Genomic DNA, 18,374 nt, shown 5'->3' on the forward strand with positions numbered 1-18,374 from the left:
TTGTTATTCCCTTTTAACAAACGAAGAAACTAGTTAAGTGACTGTCTTGATAAGGGACAGGTTATAAATCCAGTTCTCTCTCTCTCTCTTTTTTTAAGTTTTATTTATTTATTTTAGAGAGAGAGCACAAGTGGGGGAAGGGGCAGATAGAGGGAGACAAGCAGACTCCCTGCTGAGCGGGGAGCCTGATGTGAGGCTTAATCCCAGGACCCTGAGATCATGACTGAGTCAGAACCAAGGGTTGGATGCCCAACTGACTAAGCCACCCAGGGATCCGTAAATCCAGGTCTCTTAAAGTCCTTGGCCAGCACAGGCCACTATAGATAGATAGATAGATAGATAGATAGATAGATAGATAGATAGATATAGAGATATATTTTTTAAATTCAGTATAGTACATCATTAGTTTCAGATGTGGAGTTCAGTTACTCATCAGTTGCATATAACACCAGTGCTCATCATGGCCACGTTATATTTGTAATTCCATATGTTGTCATGTTTCACAAGGCAGCTTAGGGTGCCAGAGGTGAACTGGTGCTGGCTTAATAAAACTTCTGGCTGCTAGAATCAAGAAATGAAATGAGTTAACTTGAATGTTTGGTTCCATGTTCTCAGCAGCAGTCAGGCTCAGCCAGTGGCATGATTTGGCTGAGAGGCTTTGAAAGCATTCAGGCATGAAAGTGGGGAAGTGGGTGGGAGGTGGAGGGAGTGGAGGAGTTGGGGTCGAGGAGCAGATCTTTAATGAGTTTTCTGCCCGAGGGTTTCTGTGATTATCATGAGAGTGATAAACATAAGACTTAGCAAAAAGTTGTGTTGGCCGTTGATTTTTCTTTCATACATAGGTTTATTTACTTTCTTTTTTAAAGGTTTGATTTCTTTATTTGAGAGACAGAGTGAGCGATGGAGAGAGAGCGAGAGAGAGAGAGCGTGCGCACGCGCGTGCGCCTGTCCTCAAGCTGGGGGAGGGGCAAAGGAGGGGGAGAAGCGGACTCCCCACTGAGCAGGGAGCCCAAAACCTCGGGCTCCTCCATCCCAGGACCCCAGGATCATGACCTGAGTCTAAGGCAGGTGCTTAACTGACTGGGCCACCCAGGCGCCCCTAGGTTTATTTACTTTTTAATTTTAGCTTTATTGTGGTATAATTAACGTATAAAAGTGTAAGCTATTTGAAGTGTACCAAAAAAATAAAGTATACACTGTGGTGATTTGTTATACATATACATTATGAAAGGTTTAGGTTTTGTTTTGTTTTTGTGAGAACATTCAAGTTCTACTCTCTTGGTGAATTAAACTTACGCAAACATGTGATCAACAGTAGTCACGGTGTTTTACATTAGAGCCTCAGACTGTACTCTCTTACAGCTGAAAGTTTGTACCCTTTTGCCAACCTCTCCCCATTTCCTTTACCCCTTAGCCCATGGCAGCTACTTTTCGACTGTATTTCTGAGTTTTGTTTTTTTAGATTTCATATATAAGCAATACCATGAAGTATAATGGCCACAGGTTCATCTGTGTTGTCACAAATGGCAGGATTTCCTTCTTTCTCATGGCTGAATAATAGGCCAGTGTGTGTGCGCACGCACGTGTGTCACATCTTTTGTATCCATTCATCTGTTGATGGGCACTTACCTTTTTTCCTTATCTTGACTATTGTGAATAATGCTGCAGTGAACATGGGAGTGCTGACATCTCTTTGACAACCTGCTTTCATTTCCTTTGTGTACCCAGCATTGGGGATTGCTGGATCATACGCAGTCCTATTTTTAATTTTTTAAGGAGCCTCCACATTTCTCCTTAGTGGCTGCACCAGTTTGCAATCCACCAGTAGTGCACACAGGGTCTCTTCACATCTTTCCCAACACTTGTTGTCTCTTCTCCTTTTGATGATGGCTGTTCTAGTAAGTGTGAGGTGATGTCTCATTGAAGTTTTGATTTGCATTTCCCTCACGATTAGCACCTTTTGTATGTCTTCTTTGGAAGAATATCTGTTCAGTTCCTCTGCCCATTTGTAAATTGGATTGTTTGGTTTTTTGCTGTTGAGTTATATGAATTCTTTATATATTTTGGATATTAACCTTTTATCGGATACATGATTTGCAGATACTTTCTTCCATTTCTTAGGTTACCTTTTCCTTTTGTTGATGGTTTCCTTTGCCTGTGCAGAAGCTTTTAAGTTTGGCGTAGTTCCACTTCTGTTTATTTTATTTATTTATTTATTTTTTTTTAAAGATTTTATTTATTTATTTGACAGAAATAGAGACAGCCAGCGAGAGAGGGACACAAGCAGGGGGAGTGGGAGAGGAAGAAGCAGGCTCACAGCGGAGGAGCCTGATGTGGGGCTCGATCCCACAACGCCGGGATCACGCCCTGAGCCGAAGGCAGACGCCCAACCGCTGTGCCACCCAGGCGCCCCCACTTCTGTTTATTTTTGCTTTTGATGCCTTTGCTTCTGGTGTCAAATCCAAAAATACCATTGCCAAAGCTGATGTTAAGGAGCTTACCTCCAATATTTTCTTCTAGGAGTGTATAGTTTCAGGTCTTACGTTCAAGTCTGTAATCCATTTTAAGTTGATTTTTGTGTATGATGTAAGGTAGGGATCTGTGCATAGATTTATTTAAAAATGTATTTAAAAAGCAAGGGGCACCTGGCTGGCTCATTTGATAGAGCATGTGACTTGATCTCAGGGTTGATCGCAGGTTGAGCCCCACGTTAGGATTACTTAGAAATAAAATCTTAAAAAAGAGATTACTTAGAAATAAAATCTTAAAAAAATAAAATGTATTTATAAAGCTAAATTATATGCTTATGTTTTATACAAAAGCTTTGTGTCTGAGTTGAAAATCAGTGTGGACTTAAATATTTAAAACCCTATTTAGTGGACAGAATGTGGAGAGATATTAAGACTTCTTCCTGTATGGGGTATCTGACACTTTGCCCTGTTTATTCCGCCATGTGGGGCTCAGCCCTGTTAGGTTTTTGGAGTGACGTGGGGTCTAGTGAGGAGGATTCTTTTTTTTTTTTAAGATTTTATTTACTCATTTGACAGAGAGACAGCCAGTGAGAGAGGGAACACAGGCAGAGGGAGTGGGAGAGGAAGAAGCAGGCTCCCAGCAGAGGAGCCTGATGTGGGGCCCGATCTCAGGACTCTGGGATCACACCCTGAGCCGAGGGCAGACGCGTAACGACTGAGCCACCCAGGCGCCCCGTGAGGAGGATTCTTAACTAGGAGTCAGGGTCCTGTTCTTCAGCCTTTGCCACCCGCTAGGGGTTGACCTTGGATAGATAGACCTTATACTTGTGAAATGAGGGAGTTGTACAAGTAGGTATAGACTTTGGGTAGCTTTTGAACAATAAAAAAAGTTTCTTTAATGTTTATAATTTTTTTGTTTTGGAGTTAGACGTCTAAGGTCCTTTCCTTAGGAATTAATTCTAAATACAGCAGAACATTGTGCACAAAGGTGTTCCTTGCAGTATTATTTAATAGTTGAAACTATTTGGAAGTGACATAAGGGTCAACATAGGTGGCCAATTAAGCACTTGGTAGAATTTTTGTGTAACTTAGTCTTCAGAAATTATATAGTAACATAGAAAATATTCATAAAATATTGAGAAATGTCTAATAATTTAATGAATATGAATTATTATATTTTAAAAAAAGGGATTTGCTCTAGAAGTTTTTTAAGTTCCTGCCTATTATCTTGTGATTCGTGGTTTAGGGGCAGAGGGGGAAATCTCAGATGCGCTGTAGAGGACAGAAGGGAGGGTTTGTTGTATCTTCTTGGGATTATAGTAGAATCTAGACATCTGCAAATATTAAAAATTAGAGTAACATAGCACCCTACTTAGTGCTCTTAATTTTTCAAAGTAATTTGGTCCTGATTTAACGTATTTTATTTTATTTTTTTAACTTATTCTTATAAACGAGCCAGGTGATACTCTGTTGTGAGACAGAGGTCACCACACCATGTGTGGTAATTTGGAGGTCAGCTTTGGGTTTGGGGCAGCTGAGAGACACTTTGTATTTTGCCTGTTTATTCTAGCTCTCCCTTACCCCTTTCCATCAGATCACAGTTGGCTCTTCTTCTGGCCTGACATTTCGGTGATGGGCAAGGTATTCTGTTCCATTATACAAAACTTGTAAGTCTAGCTATTAATCGGACTGTTTTATAGCAGTTTGCCTAGGGAAAGCAAGGATAAAGGCTTGTGGGAGATGTCGCCGTGGTCCCTCCTTTTACTTTGATTTTGACGTTGTGACTTAGAGGAGAGTGAAACGCCTTTGGCAGCTAGCTGGGATTCAAGGCAAGAGCATGCACTGTGCTGTTTATCCATAGTCTTCCCTATGTGTTTACCTTGTTTTGAGGAGAAGGTAAGTAATTTTTTCCTCATTACATGGCAAAGGGCTGTTTTTGGCTTAGACTGCAGTTCTAGGTTTGTTTCTGTTAATGAGAACACAAGTTAGACTGTCCCCTGAGAGCTGGGGTTGCCAGGAGCTGTTTGCCATATCCTTTTTAGCAATAAAATATTGGAGGGCTGATTATAGTCATGTGTCCTTGGACTACAACTGTTTTCCATACCAGCGGCCCACATTCATTTCCAAATTGCCCTCTCGTCTTTGGGCTCTTGGATTTTGTAGCTCTTACCAATTGGTATCTAATTTAACTACTATGGCAACTCTTCCAGAAAACTCATTTGTCATCCCCCACACACCCCCCCTCTCCCTGCTGCCGTAACATTTAAGTTCTGCGACCTGAAGGAAAAGCCAGAGGTAACAACTTTTTATCATTGGGTGTAGGGAATGATCAGAAAATTCTCTGTCCCATGTGTACACCCAGCCAGTATTTACTTAGTACATATTATAACTATTTATAGAACTTGAGAAACACAGGGAAATTGTTCCTTTTCCTTACTATTTTGTAAAAATTCTGAGTAGTAACCTCAGTTTGGAAAGTTAGAATTAATATAGGAAAGTCAATTCTGAATTATAAAAGGAACAATTTATAGAAGTATCATAAATTTAAGGTCTGTTGTATATCCTTCAAGCAATTTTATTAATAAAAGGATTACATAAAAATGCATATGGGGATACCTGGGTGGCTCATTCGGTGAAGCGTCTGCCTTTGGCTCAGGTCATGATCTCAGGGTCCTGAGATGAGCCCCGCATCAGCCTCCCTGCTCAGTGGGGAATCTGCTTCTCCCTCTGCCTCTGCCTCTCTGCACCCCCCGCCCCACTCTTGTTCTCTCTCTCTCTCTCTCTCTCTCAGATAAATAAATATAATCTTTAAAAAAACCAAACCATTGGCTTAAATGATTTTTAGTTAACTACATTTCTGTTGGTAGAAAATATATGCAGATATGCGTTGTTTTATCTTGAGCCTCCCTGAAATCTCTTGAGAGATGTTTTAGGGGGGAAATACAGTTTCCTTCCCCACCTGAAAAACACGCATTCATTCTTACTGCTTCCATTGGCAATTTCCTTCCGTATTTTAGCTGAGATAATTGACTATTCATGTAACCCCCAAATAGCCTTAAAATCTGAACCTAGAAATTCTCTGTGGATTCTGAAACTGGAAGAGAACATCAATACATTTGAATTTTTGAACAGTTGAAGTGCTGGCTTCAGTTACAAATGGCTTTTCTTAGGGGTTCTGCAGGAGTAACTTAGAGTTAGGTCCCCAGGTTTCTGGGCAGTTGGAGCCTGGGAGCAAGCTGGCTCTGCTGCCACAAAAGAAACCAGGGTAGAGAAGAAGGTGGCCTTAATGCTTGGGAGTTTTCATAAGTTCCTTGCCTCTGAGATCTGACTGGATCAGGACAAGGATGTGTGTGAAATTGGATGTTAAAAGAGCATCACTTACGTGGAACTTAAACTCTTCCAAGGAGAATAGAAATGAGGCTCAGAATCTCTTAAGGGAGGGAATCAGACCTTCCTTCTCTTCTCATATCCTCTCCCCTTTCGTGCAGGTGGATGGAGGCGTGCCTCGGAGAAGACCTGCCTCCCACCACAGAACTGGAGGAGGGGCTGAGGAATGGGGTCTACCTTGCCAAACTAGGAAACTTCTTCTCTCCCAAAGTGGTGTCCTTGAAGAAAATTTACGATCGAGAGCAGACCAGATACAAGGTGAGTCCTTCCTTGCTTGGGGCTTAAATTTCCATAAACTTAGAAGATTAGTGGACTTTATCCTGTGTAAGAGTTTATTGAGAAATATGTGTGTGTTTGTTCTATCAAAATAAAACACCTGGCAGAATGGAGAAGATAGTGCAAAGTCAGGTATAGTCGTAAAAGGGGGCTATCTGTATTTTTGATACAGTTCCTGTGATGGTGTATGTATAGAAATCTTCATGGTCCTTAATGAATTTTTTATTTCTTAGAGGGAGAGGAAGTAACTAGGGGGAGTTACAACTTTAAGCATTGAGTGTGTTGGCAAACTGAAAGCAATAGCAACGCAACTCTAGGGGAATAAAAGGTCCCCCTGTGATATTAAAATTCGAGGTAAATTGGGAGAGCAGTCCAATTTCAGGAAATCAAGGTAAGTGAGAGACTTTGATTCTTGTGGCCCAGGGCCCTGAAAAAGAAAAATCAAGTTGGGATGTTGACAAGGACCAAAATTTGTTCTGGGGGAGCTTTCCTATGAGCAGTATTTGGAAAAGGACGAGTGTAAAAGGTAGTGGAAGCTTGCAAAACCAAGAGCAGATGTAAGCAGGTCGACTGTAGGAGTTGGGCCAGAGCTCAGAATGAGCTAAGGATGAAGACAGAATCAAAAGAAGTTTTTATGGTTTGTGTTTTATGTTTATATTCAAAGGACAACAAGGAGGATGTAGGTCCTGAACCAAAATTAACATCCCAAAGAGAAACTTTCCTTTTCTGAAGACAATTTTGAAGCTGCTCCGTGGAGCACTATGCAATGTGGGACAGAGCAGCAAGACGTTCGCTCATTCATTTAAAGAGATTTATTTATTTTTAAGAGAGAGAGCTAGCATGAGCAGGGGGAGGGACAGAGGGAGAGAATCTCAAGCAGACTCCCAGTGGAGCCCAATGTGGGGTTGCATCCCATGACCCTGGGTCATGACCTGAGCCAAAACCTAGAGTCAGACGCTCAGCTGCCTGAGCCACCCAGGCGCCCTGAGCAACAAGACATTTGAGACAGGAATGGAGACTATGTGGCAGTAGAAACAGTAGTCCTGCCCGGAGAATAAATCTTTCTGTAAAATAACAGACCTAGAGGTTTAGAGGGGGATATTTGTGTGTGTAGTATGAAAACCCTGATTAATATAGTTAATGATATCTGTCAGTTTGTATTTTCTACCTGACAGATACCACCCTGAGTGCTTTATGTGCTTTTTCCCATTTCATTGCAACAAACATGTAAAGTAGGTGTTACAGATGACAAAGCTCAAAGAGGTGAAGCCACTTGCTCAGTGTCACCAGTAGACAGCCAAGCCAGGGATTGAATCCAGGATAATTGAATTTCCAAAGACTGTGTTCTGTAGAGCACATTATACAGGAAGATTCTCCAGGTGGTTCTCAATGGAAGGGAGCTGAGATGTGGATTTGGCTTTTTAGGATTGGAATGTGAACATAATGCTATAGACCTTCAATTTAAGGGGAACTTGCAAAGTATCATAAAGAAACTTTTGCAAAGAGAGTCTTTATTTAGTATTTGCTTCAATATTGCCAACAGTGCCTAATTGTCTCTTATTTGTTCTAGGCAACTGGCCTGCACTTTAGACATACTGATAATGTGATTCAGTGGTTGAATGCCATGGATGAGATTGGATTGCCTAAGGTAATGTATGTGATATTCAGAGTCCTGGCTTAGATAGGCTGTTTTGGTACATAGTTCTCATTCTGCCTGTAAAATTATTCTCAATTGAATCTTTGATGATTTTCTTTCTTTTTAAGTACTAAAGATCTCTTTCTTCTGTTTTCCTCTTTTATAGTCCTCATCCCTGCTTCATCTCACCCTAGAGAAATTCCCTATGATATTGACTTTTACTACATCAAACTGTAGACTTACATTAAAATCCACATGCCATGAAATCCACCTTTTTAAAGTACACAATTCAGTGTTTTTATTTATTCACAAAGTTGTTACGTTAAAATTTGACTTTAGGAAATATAAGGAAATATTTTAGAAGTGTCATTTTCCAGCTGCAGAGTATTCCTCTATCTGTAAGAGAGCGTAATGGGCTATTATTTTATGTTTCAAATTGTAGAGGCAATATGATGGCAATTACTTTTCATATCTTGTTTTGGTGATGGCTGTAGTCCTTCTTGAGGGTACAGTGGGTGTGCTGGACCTGCAGGCGTACAGTTGAATGGGCTTGGAGTGCATGTGCGTCCTCCAGTGTTCTGCTCAGGAGTTTATTTTATTTAGTGCCACTCTTGGCGAAATTGCCATCTCTGGCCCCTGCACTGCCCTCTTGCCATCCTGTCTTGAACACGGAAGGCCATGCTTTATTGTCAACTCTAAGAGGCGTGGACATCTTGTTTGTTTTCCATATCCTTTGGCCTAAGAATTCTGCTTATAGGAATTTATCCCTCCCCCCACATCAGACAAGCCCGAAAAGATGGGCACATAATGGTTTTCAAGCATTGCTTAGAACAGAAGAAATTGATAGCAACCACATGTTCCTTCAGTGGGGACATTAACTGTGCTGCAGCCCGTCAAACTCTAGCACAGCCATTAGAAAGGATGATACTAATCTGTACAGACAAAGGAAGTTGTCTGTGAGGTGTTATGTGGGGGGGGAAAACCCTAAACAGGCTAGGGTTATGGGAGTTTGTGTTCTGGCTAAGGTGAGGTCACTATTTTTGTGTAAAAGTGAGTATTCTTGGGAACAGTCTGTAAGGAGGTGACAGTTTTCATTTCTGTGTGATTGCATTAAGGAGCAGTTTTTATTTTCTTTATAACTTCCTGTAGAGTCTAAATTTTTGTAACCAAAGAAAGATTGAAAAAAGTGAGATGGGGAGGATCAGAAAGTGGCTAGGACCACTGGGAGATGAAATTTGGGATTTAGCATAGCGTGGAGCTCAGTTTTGCATATCTGTGTTATGAATTGAGTTAAATCCAGAGCCAAGTCTTTGCAGAAGACTAGCCTTTGTCCTCTTTTTTTCAGAGCAAAGTGCTGAAGCTCTCTTCCTCTCGCTGGTAGGTTTGAGAGTTAGGGCCACAAATATCAGGAAATGCAGTGTGTGAAGTTCTTAACACCTGCTTGGCCTGTATTTGTACCTTTCTCTTAAGCAGTATGCCTGATGGGCAGTGATGATTTAACCTCTTTTAAATGGTACTAAGAGCTTTGTTAATATGTGCTATTACTAGTAGTATTGTTACTACAAAATGCTTTTTTAATGATTTAATTTTACTACTTATCTTGTTTACTAATGGTAGTATATTGTCCTGGACCACAATTGCAACAAGCGTAGAATTCCCCAAAGGCTTTCAGGGACAACAGGGCTGTCATGGCTGTCAGCCTTGGAATGTCCACTCTACATGATTTAGGTCCAGAAGACTTGAGTAATGTGGACTAATGATACTTAGCCTAAAAATTGTTGCCCATGATATAATGTATGATATATAATTGATAATACATATATCGTGTTTACAGGGATGTCTTCCCTAATCTCTTACTGTGGTACATATAGGCTAATTATAGAAACTTAATTGGGTAAGTTTTTGGTTCTTATCCCTTTTGTCTTTTTATTTATAATTGGTCCTGTTGGCCACCTCTTCCAGGAACTATTCTGTGATTTTGACACTTTGATTTTTTTTTAAATTTTATTATTTTTAATTTTTTTAATTTTTTAAAAAAGATTTTATTTATTTATTCGACAGAGATAGAGACAGCCAGCGAGAGAGGGAACACAAGCAGGGGGAGTGGGAGAGGAAGAAGCAGGCTCACAGCGGAGGAGCCTGACATGGGGCTCGATCCCACAGCGCCGGGATCACGCCCTGAGCCGAAGGCAGACGCTTAACCACTGTGCCACCCAGGCGCCCCTAAATTTTATTTTTAAGTAATCTCTACACCCAGTGTGGGGCTTGAATTCACAACTCCAAGATCAAGAGTCACATGCTTTCCCGATTGAGCCAGCCATGCACCCCTTGACTTTGATTTTTAAGTTGTTTTTAACCTGCTCAGCTTCTCCTCCGTCTTCCTTATGTGTTCTACCTCCCATATCCTAGTGGTGGGGTTCCTTAAGATGCAGTCCTTATTTTAGCTACATTCTTGTTCTCATGGTTTCAGTTATTTTGAAGACTTTTCTATAAGAGAAACACATTGTCTTCACATGGCTGCCAGACAGTTCTTGTTTTCTATTAGCTAGACTTCCTCCTATCTGAAAGTAAACCTTCCTTTTCCCCCAAGTGAACCTCCCCTCCTCTATACTAAATGGTAGCCTGTCCTCATTTCCCCAGTCATCCCGTCTCAGAATCTTGAGGTTACTTTGAACTCCTAAATACAGTTATGTCCCAAGCCTTCCTCATGTATTTGAAATGTTTCTTTTATCTGTTGAGAGGGGTTATCAGCCTGCCTCCTTAGCTTCAATTTCTCCGCAGTTCAATGTAGCCTGTGTCCTGTCTCCAGTCAGATCTTCCTGAGGCCCTGTTTTTATCCTTGGCTCCAGAGCTAGGACTTCTCTGGGGCTTGCATATCAAGTTCAAACTTGTCTGACTTTCAAGGTCCTCATAATCTGATTGCATCCTACCCTACCCAACCGTGTTTATCTGTTACTTTCTAAACTGTATTCTGCACTGTTTTCGGGAAGGATGGCTCAATGTGACCGTGATCTTCACGTTTCAGGAGACGCTGACGTCTCCATCTTGGAAAGTGAGCATGCAGAGTTTGAAAAATTATAAAAAAAAAAAAAAAGATGATTCTGGTACATCCCATCTCTTGGGGGGATGTTCTTGAGGCAGTTCTTTTTAGTCGAGAGCCGTAGGCATTGAGGAAAAAGCGTGAAAACAAACAAGCAAGATGTGTCTAGGGCTCTAACAGGCACACGGTGCTGCAGGACTCTTCCTACTTCCTTTTACTGCTCATCCAGATTCTTCTGATGGACTCAAAATTCAGTCTTTCACTTCTCCGGACCACTGTCACCTCCTTTAGAATGAATTGCGTGATGCCACATCACCATGAAGATTGATCTTGGAATTCAAGGTTATACTCAATCTAAACCTGCTATGTTCCTATTCAACCTCATTCATTAATTCATTGCATGTAGAACCCCTTCCTTGACCTTGGCTCTAGGCTTAGCATTGAAGATATGGCAGCGAACTGCATAGACCTGGTCCCTGCCTTCATGTAGCATGTAGTCAAGCAGATAATAACACAAGTAATTGATTATTTGTGGCAAGTGCTACCCAGGAGAACCACTGGTCTTCCACATTCCGATACATATCCTCTATTTCATCTACTTGATCTGTGTATCTTTTCTCTTTTCCCAAGCATGTAACACATTTTTAAAAAAAGGATTTTATTTTTAAGTAATCTCTGTGCTAATGTGGGGCTTGAACTCACAACCTGGAGATAGAGTCGCACACTCTGCCAGCTGAGCCAGCCAGGCATCCCTGCATATAACACATTTTAATATTTTGTAGGTTTTTTTTTTTTCTAAATGTAGTAGTTCACACAACTGAAAGCACCTGAGTCAGTGTTCATTGTTGAGTTATTTTTGAGTTGAGGCATGATAGACAGTAACCGAGCAGATTGCCGTCCTTCAGCGCTTCCTGCATTTGCCAGTGGTTTAAACTGCACGAGAGCTGGGTGTCATCTGCCCATGTCTGAGTCTGCAGTGAGCACATCACTTTCACATACCTGGTGAAATTTGGTGGGTTAACCTAATAAGGCTCTTCCAACTAGTGCTTCTTGTTCTGTTTTATAGCATTTTGTTCCTTGCATTACTTAGGATGAATTGTCTCTTCCCCCTAAGGAAGTTACTTGCTGAATGCCAATAATGTTTTCTAATTGTTTTATTTGTATAATTGGTGATTGGTGAATGATCCAGTGGATTGTTACCTTAATCCGCTTCTTTTATTCTTCCTCAGATTTTTTACCCAGAAACTACAGATATCTATGATCGAAAAAACATGCCAAGATGTATCTACTGTATCCATGCACTCAGGTAATCAGATTTTCTTGGTAAAATAAACAGTGTACATAGACACAGAGAACAGATTGCTAAGTTGCCGGAGGTGGGGATTTGGGGGCCAACAAAATGGGTAAAGGGGGTCAAAAATTATAGACTTCTAGCTATAAAATAACTAAGTCCTGGGGATGTAACGTACTGCATGGGGATTTTAGTTAATAATGGTGTAGTGTATGCTTGAAAGTTGCTAAGAGAGTAGATCTTAAAAGTTCTCAGCGTGTGGCGCCTGGGTGGCTCAGTCAGTTCAGCATCTAGTTCTTGGTTTCAGCTCAGGTTGTGATCTTGAGGGTCCTGGGATCGAGCCCTGCATCAGGTTCCCCACTCGGGGGGTGGGGGGCATCTGCTTCCCTTCTCTCTCTCCCTCTGTCCCTCCCCCCACCCCGCTCAAGCACTCTCTCTCTCTCTCTCTCTCTCTCTCTCTAAATTAAATAAATATATCCTTAAAAAAATTTCTCAGCACAGGGAAAGAATCTGTAACTCTGTGGTGGTGGATGTTAGTGAAACTTAGGTGATCATTTTGCAATATATACATTATTGAATCATTATGTTGTCCCCCTGAAACTAGTGTAATGTTATATGTCAGTTCTATCTCAATTTAAAAAAGCAGTTTAGGAATAATATCTAAATTGAATATATAGCTTTTTGTCCATGGTGTAATGAAAAAACTTTTGTATTAGCTTCAGGATTTCCAAATAGAATAGGATACTGTTGTCTTAACAAATGGTGAGAAACAGCTGTGTTTTTCTAGGGAGTAGGGAGAAGGGATTTATTTATCCCCATAATAGCAGATAATTTGGCTCTGAAAACATAGAATAGTCTTTCATCGTTGATCTAGTGTTTCTGTGAACTGTGCATTTCAGCCGGGATGCAGTTCCTTTCTTTTTAATTAAAATCTCATTAAAAATTACAAAAAGTACTTACATTTCAAAACTTTCAGTGTTTACTGTTTTGTCACAAGCCAGTAGCTGAATTACAAAATACACTCACCATGTCTTAATACTTTAGTAGTATAATTAAACTTTATCAACATTTTCAAATAATGTCAGCAACTATCAAATAGTTGATTTTTAATTTATTTAGTTTTCTAGGTCCTCACCAAGCCATTTATTTGTTAAGTAATGGTTATGCCAAACAAATATGACAAATAGGAACTGAAACAAAGTATAATTTTTTCATAATTTCATAGTAAATTTGGAAGATGGCTAAATTTCAGGCCCTTGGCTCTTAGAATCAGCAAAGTACTGTATTGGGAGGAAGAGGTGATGTGTGTGGAGGGAGGGTGGGGTTTAGGAGATGTGATAGCACCATACCAGAGTGGTGCAAATCCATAGGGCTAAACGAGAAGGTGGCAGAAGTCAACGGGATATACGGATGGGGTTTCTTTGCTCAGGCTGCCCATTTTATAGGGCATCCTTTATGTGTGCTTAATAAATGTTAATTATGTATATGAATATATGTATCATATTGACCCGTGAGAACCCTGTTGTCTGCAGTTTGATTGAACATGTGCCAGACACTTGGGATCCCTGGAACCCGTGTGAAACCCACAAAAGAAAGCATGTAGCCAAGGACTAATGCACAGCCACACTCCCGTGCCTTTGGTTATTCTGTTTTCGCTGCCTGAATGCCCTTTTACTCCCTAGTTCAATGCGTGTTCTCCAGCTGCTACTGTGGAATGCCAGGTTCATGGATACCTTCTTTTACTTTTTCTCCCTCAGACAGAATTAGCTCCTTCCTATCTTTGTGCTCTTCTAGTATTTACACATACCTCTTACTTCAAGTATAGGGTTTTTACATCCTACTCTGGTTATTAGTTCTTGCTGCTTGCTTTCTGTAGACTCCTTGGGGGCAAGACCGATTTCTGTTACTCTTTATCTTTGTGTCTCTAGTACTTAGATGCCTAGCACATAGTAGGTGGTCAATAAATGTTTGTGTCAGAATCATACTTTGTAACCAATCTTTCTTCCCATTCTCTAGCTCAAGGGGATATTTTCTGCCCTGTAAATGAAAAAAGGAAATGGTACTTTCTTTTATCAAATGACTCTTCATGTATGTCTCAGTGTATCCAGTCATGTTTTAATTCAGTTCCCACCTTCTTGGTGGAGTTTTGTGATTTCCATTGACTCCAGCTCACTCCTTTGTCTAAACTCTTTGTTTCTTAGTTCTATTGTTTCTTTTATATGTTTACTGTCTTTCTCTCTATTACATTATTAGCATCTTAGGGACAGAGGTCATGCCTTACATTTCTTTTTCTTCCCTCCAAAGTATGTGGCATAACACTGGACAAACAAGAGTAACATCAGAATTTTAAAAAAATATTTAGGAGTGGGTGATATCTCCGGGAATGTTCAGATTGTAGCAATTTCAAATATATGTGTGTGAGCCAAAATCAGATTAATTCTGAGTATTATGATTGGCTCAGTGTTACAGTGAGGTCTGTCTGTGTTGATAACCTTGTGAAGGTTGTATCTACAATGGATATCTGAACTTGGCAGGCAAGAGGCCGAGCTGGCAGAACTCCTCTCTGTGTGTTCTGCAGCTATGGCTCTCTGCAATGTAACCTGGGTCCCAGGCCCCCAATTCTCATTCAGAGATGAAGAATTAACTGTGCCTTTATCAGAATCGGAAAGGGAGGAAGTCTGCTATTGTTACTCATTTCTCTTCAATATGCAACCCGTGCTTAGAAATTATATACAGAGCAGTGTGTTCTGGTTGGTGATTTACGATTTCTTTCCTCCCTGGAGTGTTTTTCCTGAAGGGTTGGTTGCCTTTGATATGTAGGCCGTTTATACCTGCTTGGAGGCTCTTCTTTACCGTGTAGTACAACAGTGTTCGAGGCAGGCTCCTCACTTCACGGTGTGGGGTGAGGTACCTTCTTCCTTTTGGATTTGCAGTAGCAGAAAAGCATTATCCTCCTGTTTTCTCCCTTCCTGGCTTGCTTTCTTTCTTTTTTACTCCAGACATAGTCACCCTGTTTAGTCCTGCTAAATTACTTTCTGGATTACACTCCACCCTCAGATAAGACCCCAAATCTTTTTTTTCCTTTTTTTAACTAATTATTTTATTAGAGAGAGGGAGAGCACACCAGGGGTGCTGCAGAGGGAGAGGGAGAAGCAGACTCCCACTGAGTAGGGAGCCGACGTGGGGCTCGATCCCAGAACCCTGGGATCATGACCTGAGCTGAAGGCAGACGCTTAACTGACTGAGCCACCTGGGTGCCCCAAGACCCCAATTCTTTATTATTTCATATATATTTGTATACTTTATTTCCATTTCCTCTGATGTTTTATCTTTATAAGAACTGATTTGGGGATTAAATTGGCCCATAATCCTATATCCTAAATTCAGAAGAAATGTAAAAGCTGAAAATTATATTTAAGTTTGGTTCCAACTCATTTGTTGGCAAAGTCTGATCAGAATTAATTGAAGTTATTTAGGATATTTGTCTACTTACTGTGATTATGTGTATGTTTCTCTGCAGAAAAATAATGTATTCGTTTAGAGGTGCTGTCTCAAGGCTTGCTGGCATGTTTTATAATATTGTATATACTTAAGTAAACAGACATTATATAATACTGTATATACTGTAAAACCTTTTTAATACCTGAGAAATCCTAAATTCATATCTGGCCCAAAGAATTTAGATCAGGGATTGTGGACTGTACTAGATTCTAGATTCTATTTCCTAAGCAGCTGCTGTGTTTGTGTTTAGAGCCTTTATTAAACAGTCTTTGAGATGAGCGGAGTGATTTCTTCGAGGTTACCCTGCAGGCAGCAAAGATAATAGGAATCCACAGCCTCCTTTTCCCCATTGCTATAAAGTACAGCTTCAGTAGGAAAAAAGAAAAGAAAAATGTAGCTAAGCTCAATCGGAGGCTGACTGTTGTAGGCACCAAACAGTTACTTGTAAAAGTCGTCAGGGGGAGAACAGGAGCAAAGATTGGAAAGGGGTGTTTACTGATGGGATTGAAAGCTTAAACTTTGAGGTGGAGTACTCTCGGTTCAGGGCAAGAGGGTCTGAGTGGCCATTATGGTTATATTCGTAACTCCAGCATGTCCTTAAAATATTCCCGATAATTAAATGAGATAAAAGAAAGACAGTGCCAAGTCTTAGATTCTCCTCTACTTTATTCATAGCAGCTAGTGGTACCGTCACAACTTTAATTTACCATTGAAAGACCTTAAAAGCGAACTCACTCTTCTTGGGCTTGTAAAAGTGACATTCTTGAAATTTCCTGAAGTGTGGCAGCCACTTTTTCTAAGTAAAAATAAAAGAGGAAGAAATTCCTGAAGAAAAGTATTTGTACTAATTTGGAATGCAGGTGGGACATATTATGTGGGAGAAGTAATATATGTAATGGGGACATATTACAGGTATAGAATGTTATTGGCTATTTTGCTTTGGAAAATTTGTTGAATAGATTTAAAATCTTTTGTGAGAGGAACTTTATATAGTTCCATTTTGAGCATTTTACTCTAAAAAAAATCATATACATATGATTCATACTTATGCTTATCTAAGAAAATAGCTACTCTGAATGTATAAATTCAAAAGTATTTTCAGAATACTTGACTTTTTTTAGATTATACATTTGTGTTTATTATATACAATTTAAATTCTGATCATTCTATGAATGTAATATTCATGATCCACATTTGTGTTTAGATAAAACTGAGGTTTATAGATTATTTGCAAAAACTGTAGGTCACTCTGTTGAGTTTCTGTGATCTGTTTCTGAGGCGTGTTTTATTTTTTCCCTTATTGCTAGGCTGTCATTGTCTTGCTCATGTCCATCCCTGTCGAGTACACTTCTAATTTGTTGATTCTGATCTGCTAGGTCCTTAGAATCCAGTTAAGCTAATTCAGGCTTATAGACATTTACTTATCCATCTATCCATCTGTGAAATGTTTATTTATTAATATATGCCAGGTTCTGGGTAGACATTGGTGAACAAGACTTTTGTTATTCCTGCCTTCATGGGATTCAAAGTTGAATAGATTTCCATTTTTATTAAAACAGTAAAGATAAGATAATGTTCATTTAAAACTTATAAATTACCTGAAACTTTTCCATCAGTAATATGAATTCAGTTTAAATAAGACTTTTTATTTCAGTCATTTTCATGACACTTTTATAAATATCCAGTGCTTTTTGCATTGCATTATGTGACTTATTGTAAAACTAAGAAAAGGTTGTGAGATAAAGTATGGTAACTGCAAAGGGGAATATGGTAGCATGCCAGGGGTATGTTCAGAGTGTTTGTTCTTTATGCTGACTTTCCCCTTTAATTTAAGAACCCCAGCTGGGTGCAGCTGGGAGGCCTAACTCTTTTGCATATCTTGTCTTCTAGTTTGTACCTGTTCAAACTGGGCCTGGCTCCTCAGATTCAAGACCTATATGGAAAGGTTGACTTCACAGGTAAGGAGTTACAAACTTGGCAGGAAATGCTTGATTTATGTGGAAATAGCCTGGAGAGTCAACAATACCAATCTTAAACACATAGGGCTTTAAAAACACTCTGGCAACAGAGATCAAAGAAGTGTAAGTCATTTGCTTCTCCTGGTGTGTTGAGAAGCCCGCTACACTTGGAATTTCAAACTCTGTTCTCTCATTTTAGCAAGTATCTACAGTGTGCAGAGCAAGAGGTGACAATTTCGTAATTAAAAAATTTAGCTTGTTTACCTTATTCTATGTGTATTTGCTGTTGTCAGATGCTTGAAGAGATGGAGGCTTGGGGAGAAAAAGAACAGCGGTAATATTGGTTAGGGGTAATATAGATTCAAATCTTTTGAACTGGTCATTATTTTGTAGACTTGGGAATTTTAAATTTTTTATTTATTATTATTTTTTAAAAAGATTTTATTTATTTATTCGACAGAGATAGAGACAGCCAGCGAGAGAGGGAACACAAGCAGGGGGAGTGGGAGAGGAAGAAGCAGGCTCATAGCGGAGGAGCCTGATGTGGGGCTCGATCCTATAAAGCCGGGATCACGCCCTGAGCGGAAGGCAGATGCCCAACCGCTGTGCCACCCAGGCGCCCCTAGGGAATTTTAAATTTAATAAAACTTTTATCTATGACATTTTTCCTTCTGGGGAAGTTGTTCACCAGACCTGGGGCAAAGGGCCAAACCTTACATGTTGTTTTCTTTATCATTTGGCTTCCTGCCTTGGAAGTAGAATGGTTTAGTAGTGGCTAGTGACTTGGCGTATAAAGACATCTGGCTGGCTTATG

At 40.1% G+C, this 18,374-nt stretch overlaps 1 protein-coding gene across 4 annotated transcripts in view; it reads left to right on the forward strand.

The window, feature by feature from the left end:
- IQGAP1 (IQ motif containing GTPase activating protein 1) overlaps positions 1 to 18,374 on the forward strand; it is a 165,018-nt gene that overhangs the window by 90,076 nt on the left and 56,568 nt on the right. For all 4 annotated transcript variants that reach the window (XM_011225695.3, XM_034667843.1, XM_034667842.1 and 1 more), the window contains 4 exons: positions 5,960 to 6,116; positions 7,705 to 7,782; positions 12,040 to 12,116; positions 17,493 to 17,560. In XM_011225695.3, the coding sequence (XP_011223997.2) occupies positions 5,960 to 6,116; positions 7,705 to 7,782; positions 12,040 to 12,116; positions 17,493 to 17,560 (380 nt within the window). The remainder of the gene's footprint in view (positions 1 to 5,959; positions 6,117 to 7,704; positions 7,783 to 12,039; positions 12,117 to 17,492; positions 17,561 to 18,374) is intronic.

This window comes from Ailuropoda melanoleuca, chromosome 9, assembly GCF_002007445.2.
Source record: "Ailuropoda melanoleuca isolate Jingjing chromosome 9, ASM200744v2, whole genome shotgun sequence".
Taxonomy (NCBI): Eukaryota; Metazoa; Chordata; class Mammalia; order Carnivora; family Ursidae; genus Ailuropoda; species Ailuropoda melanoleuca.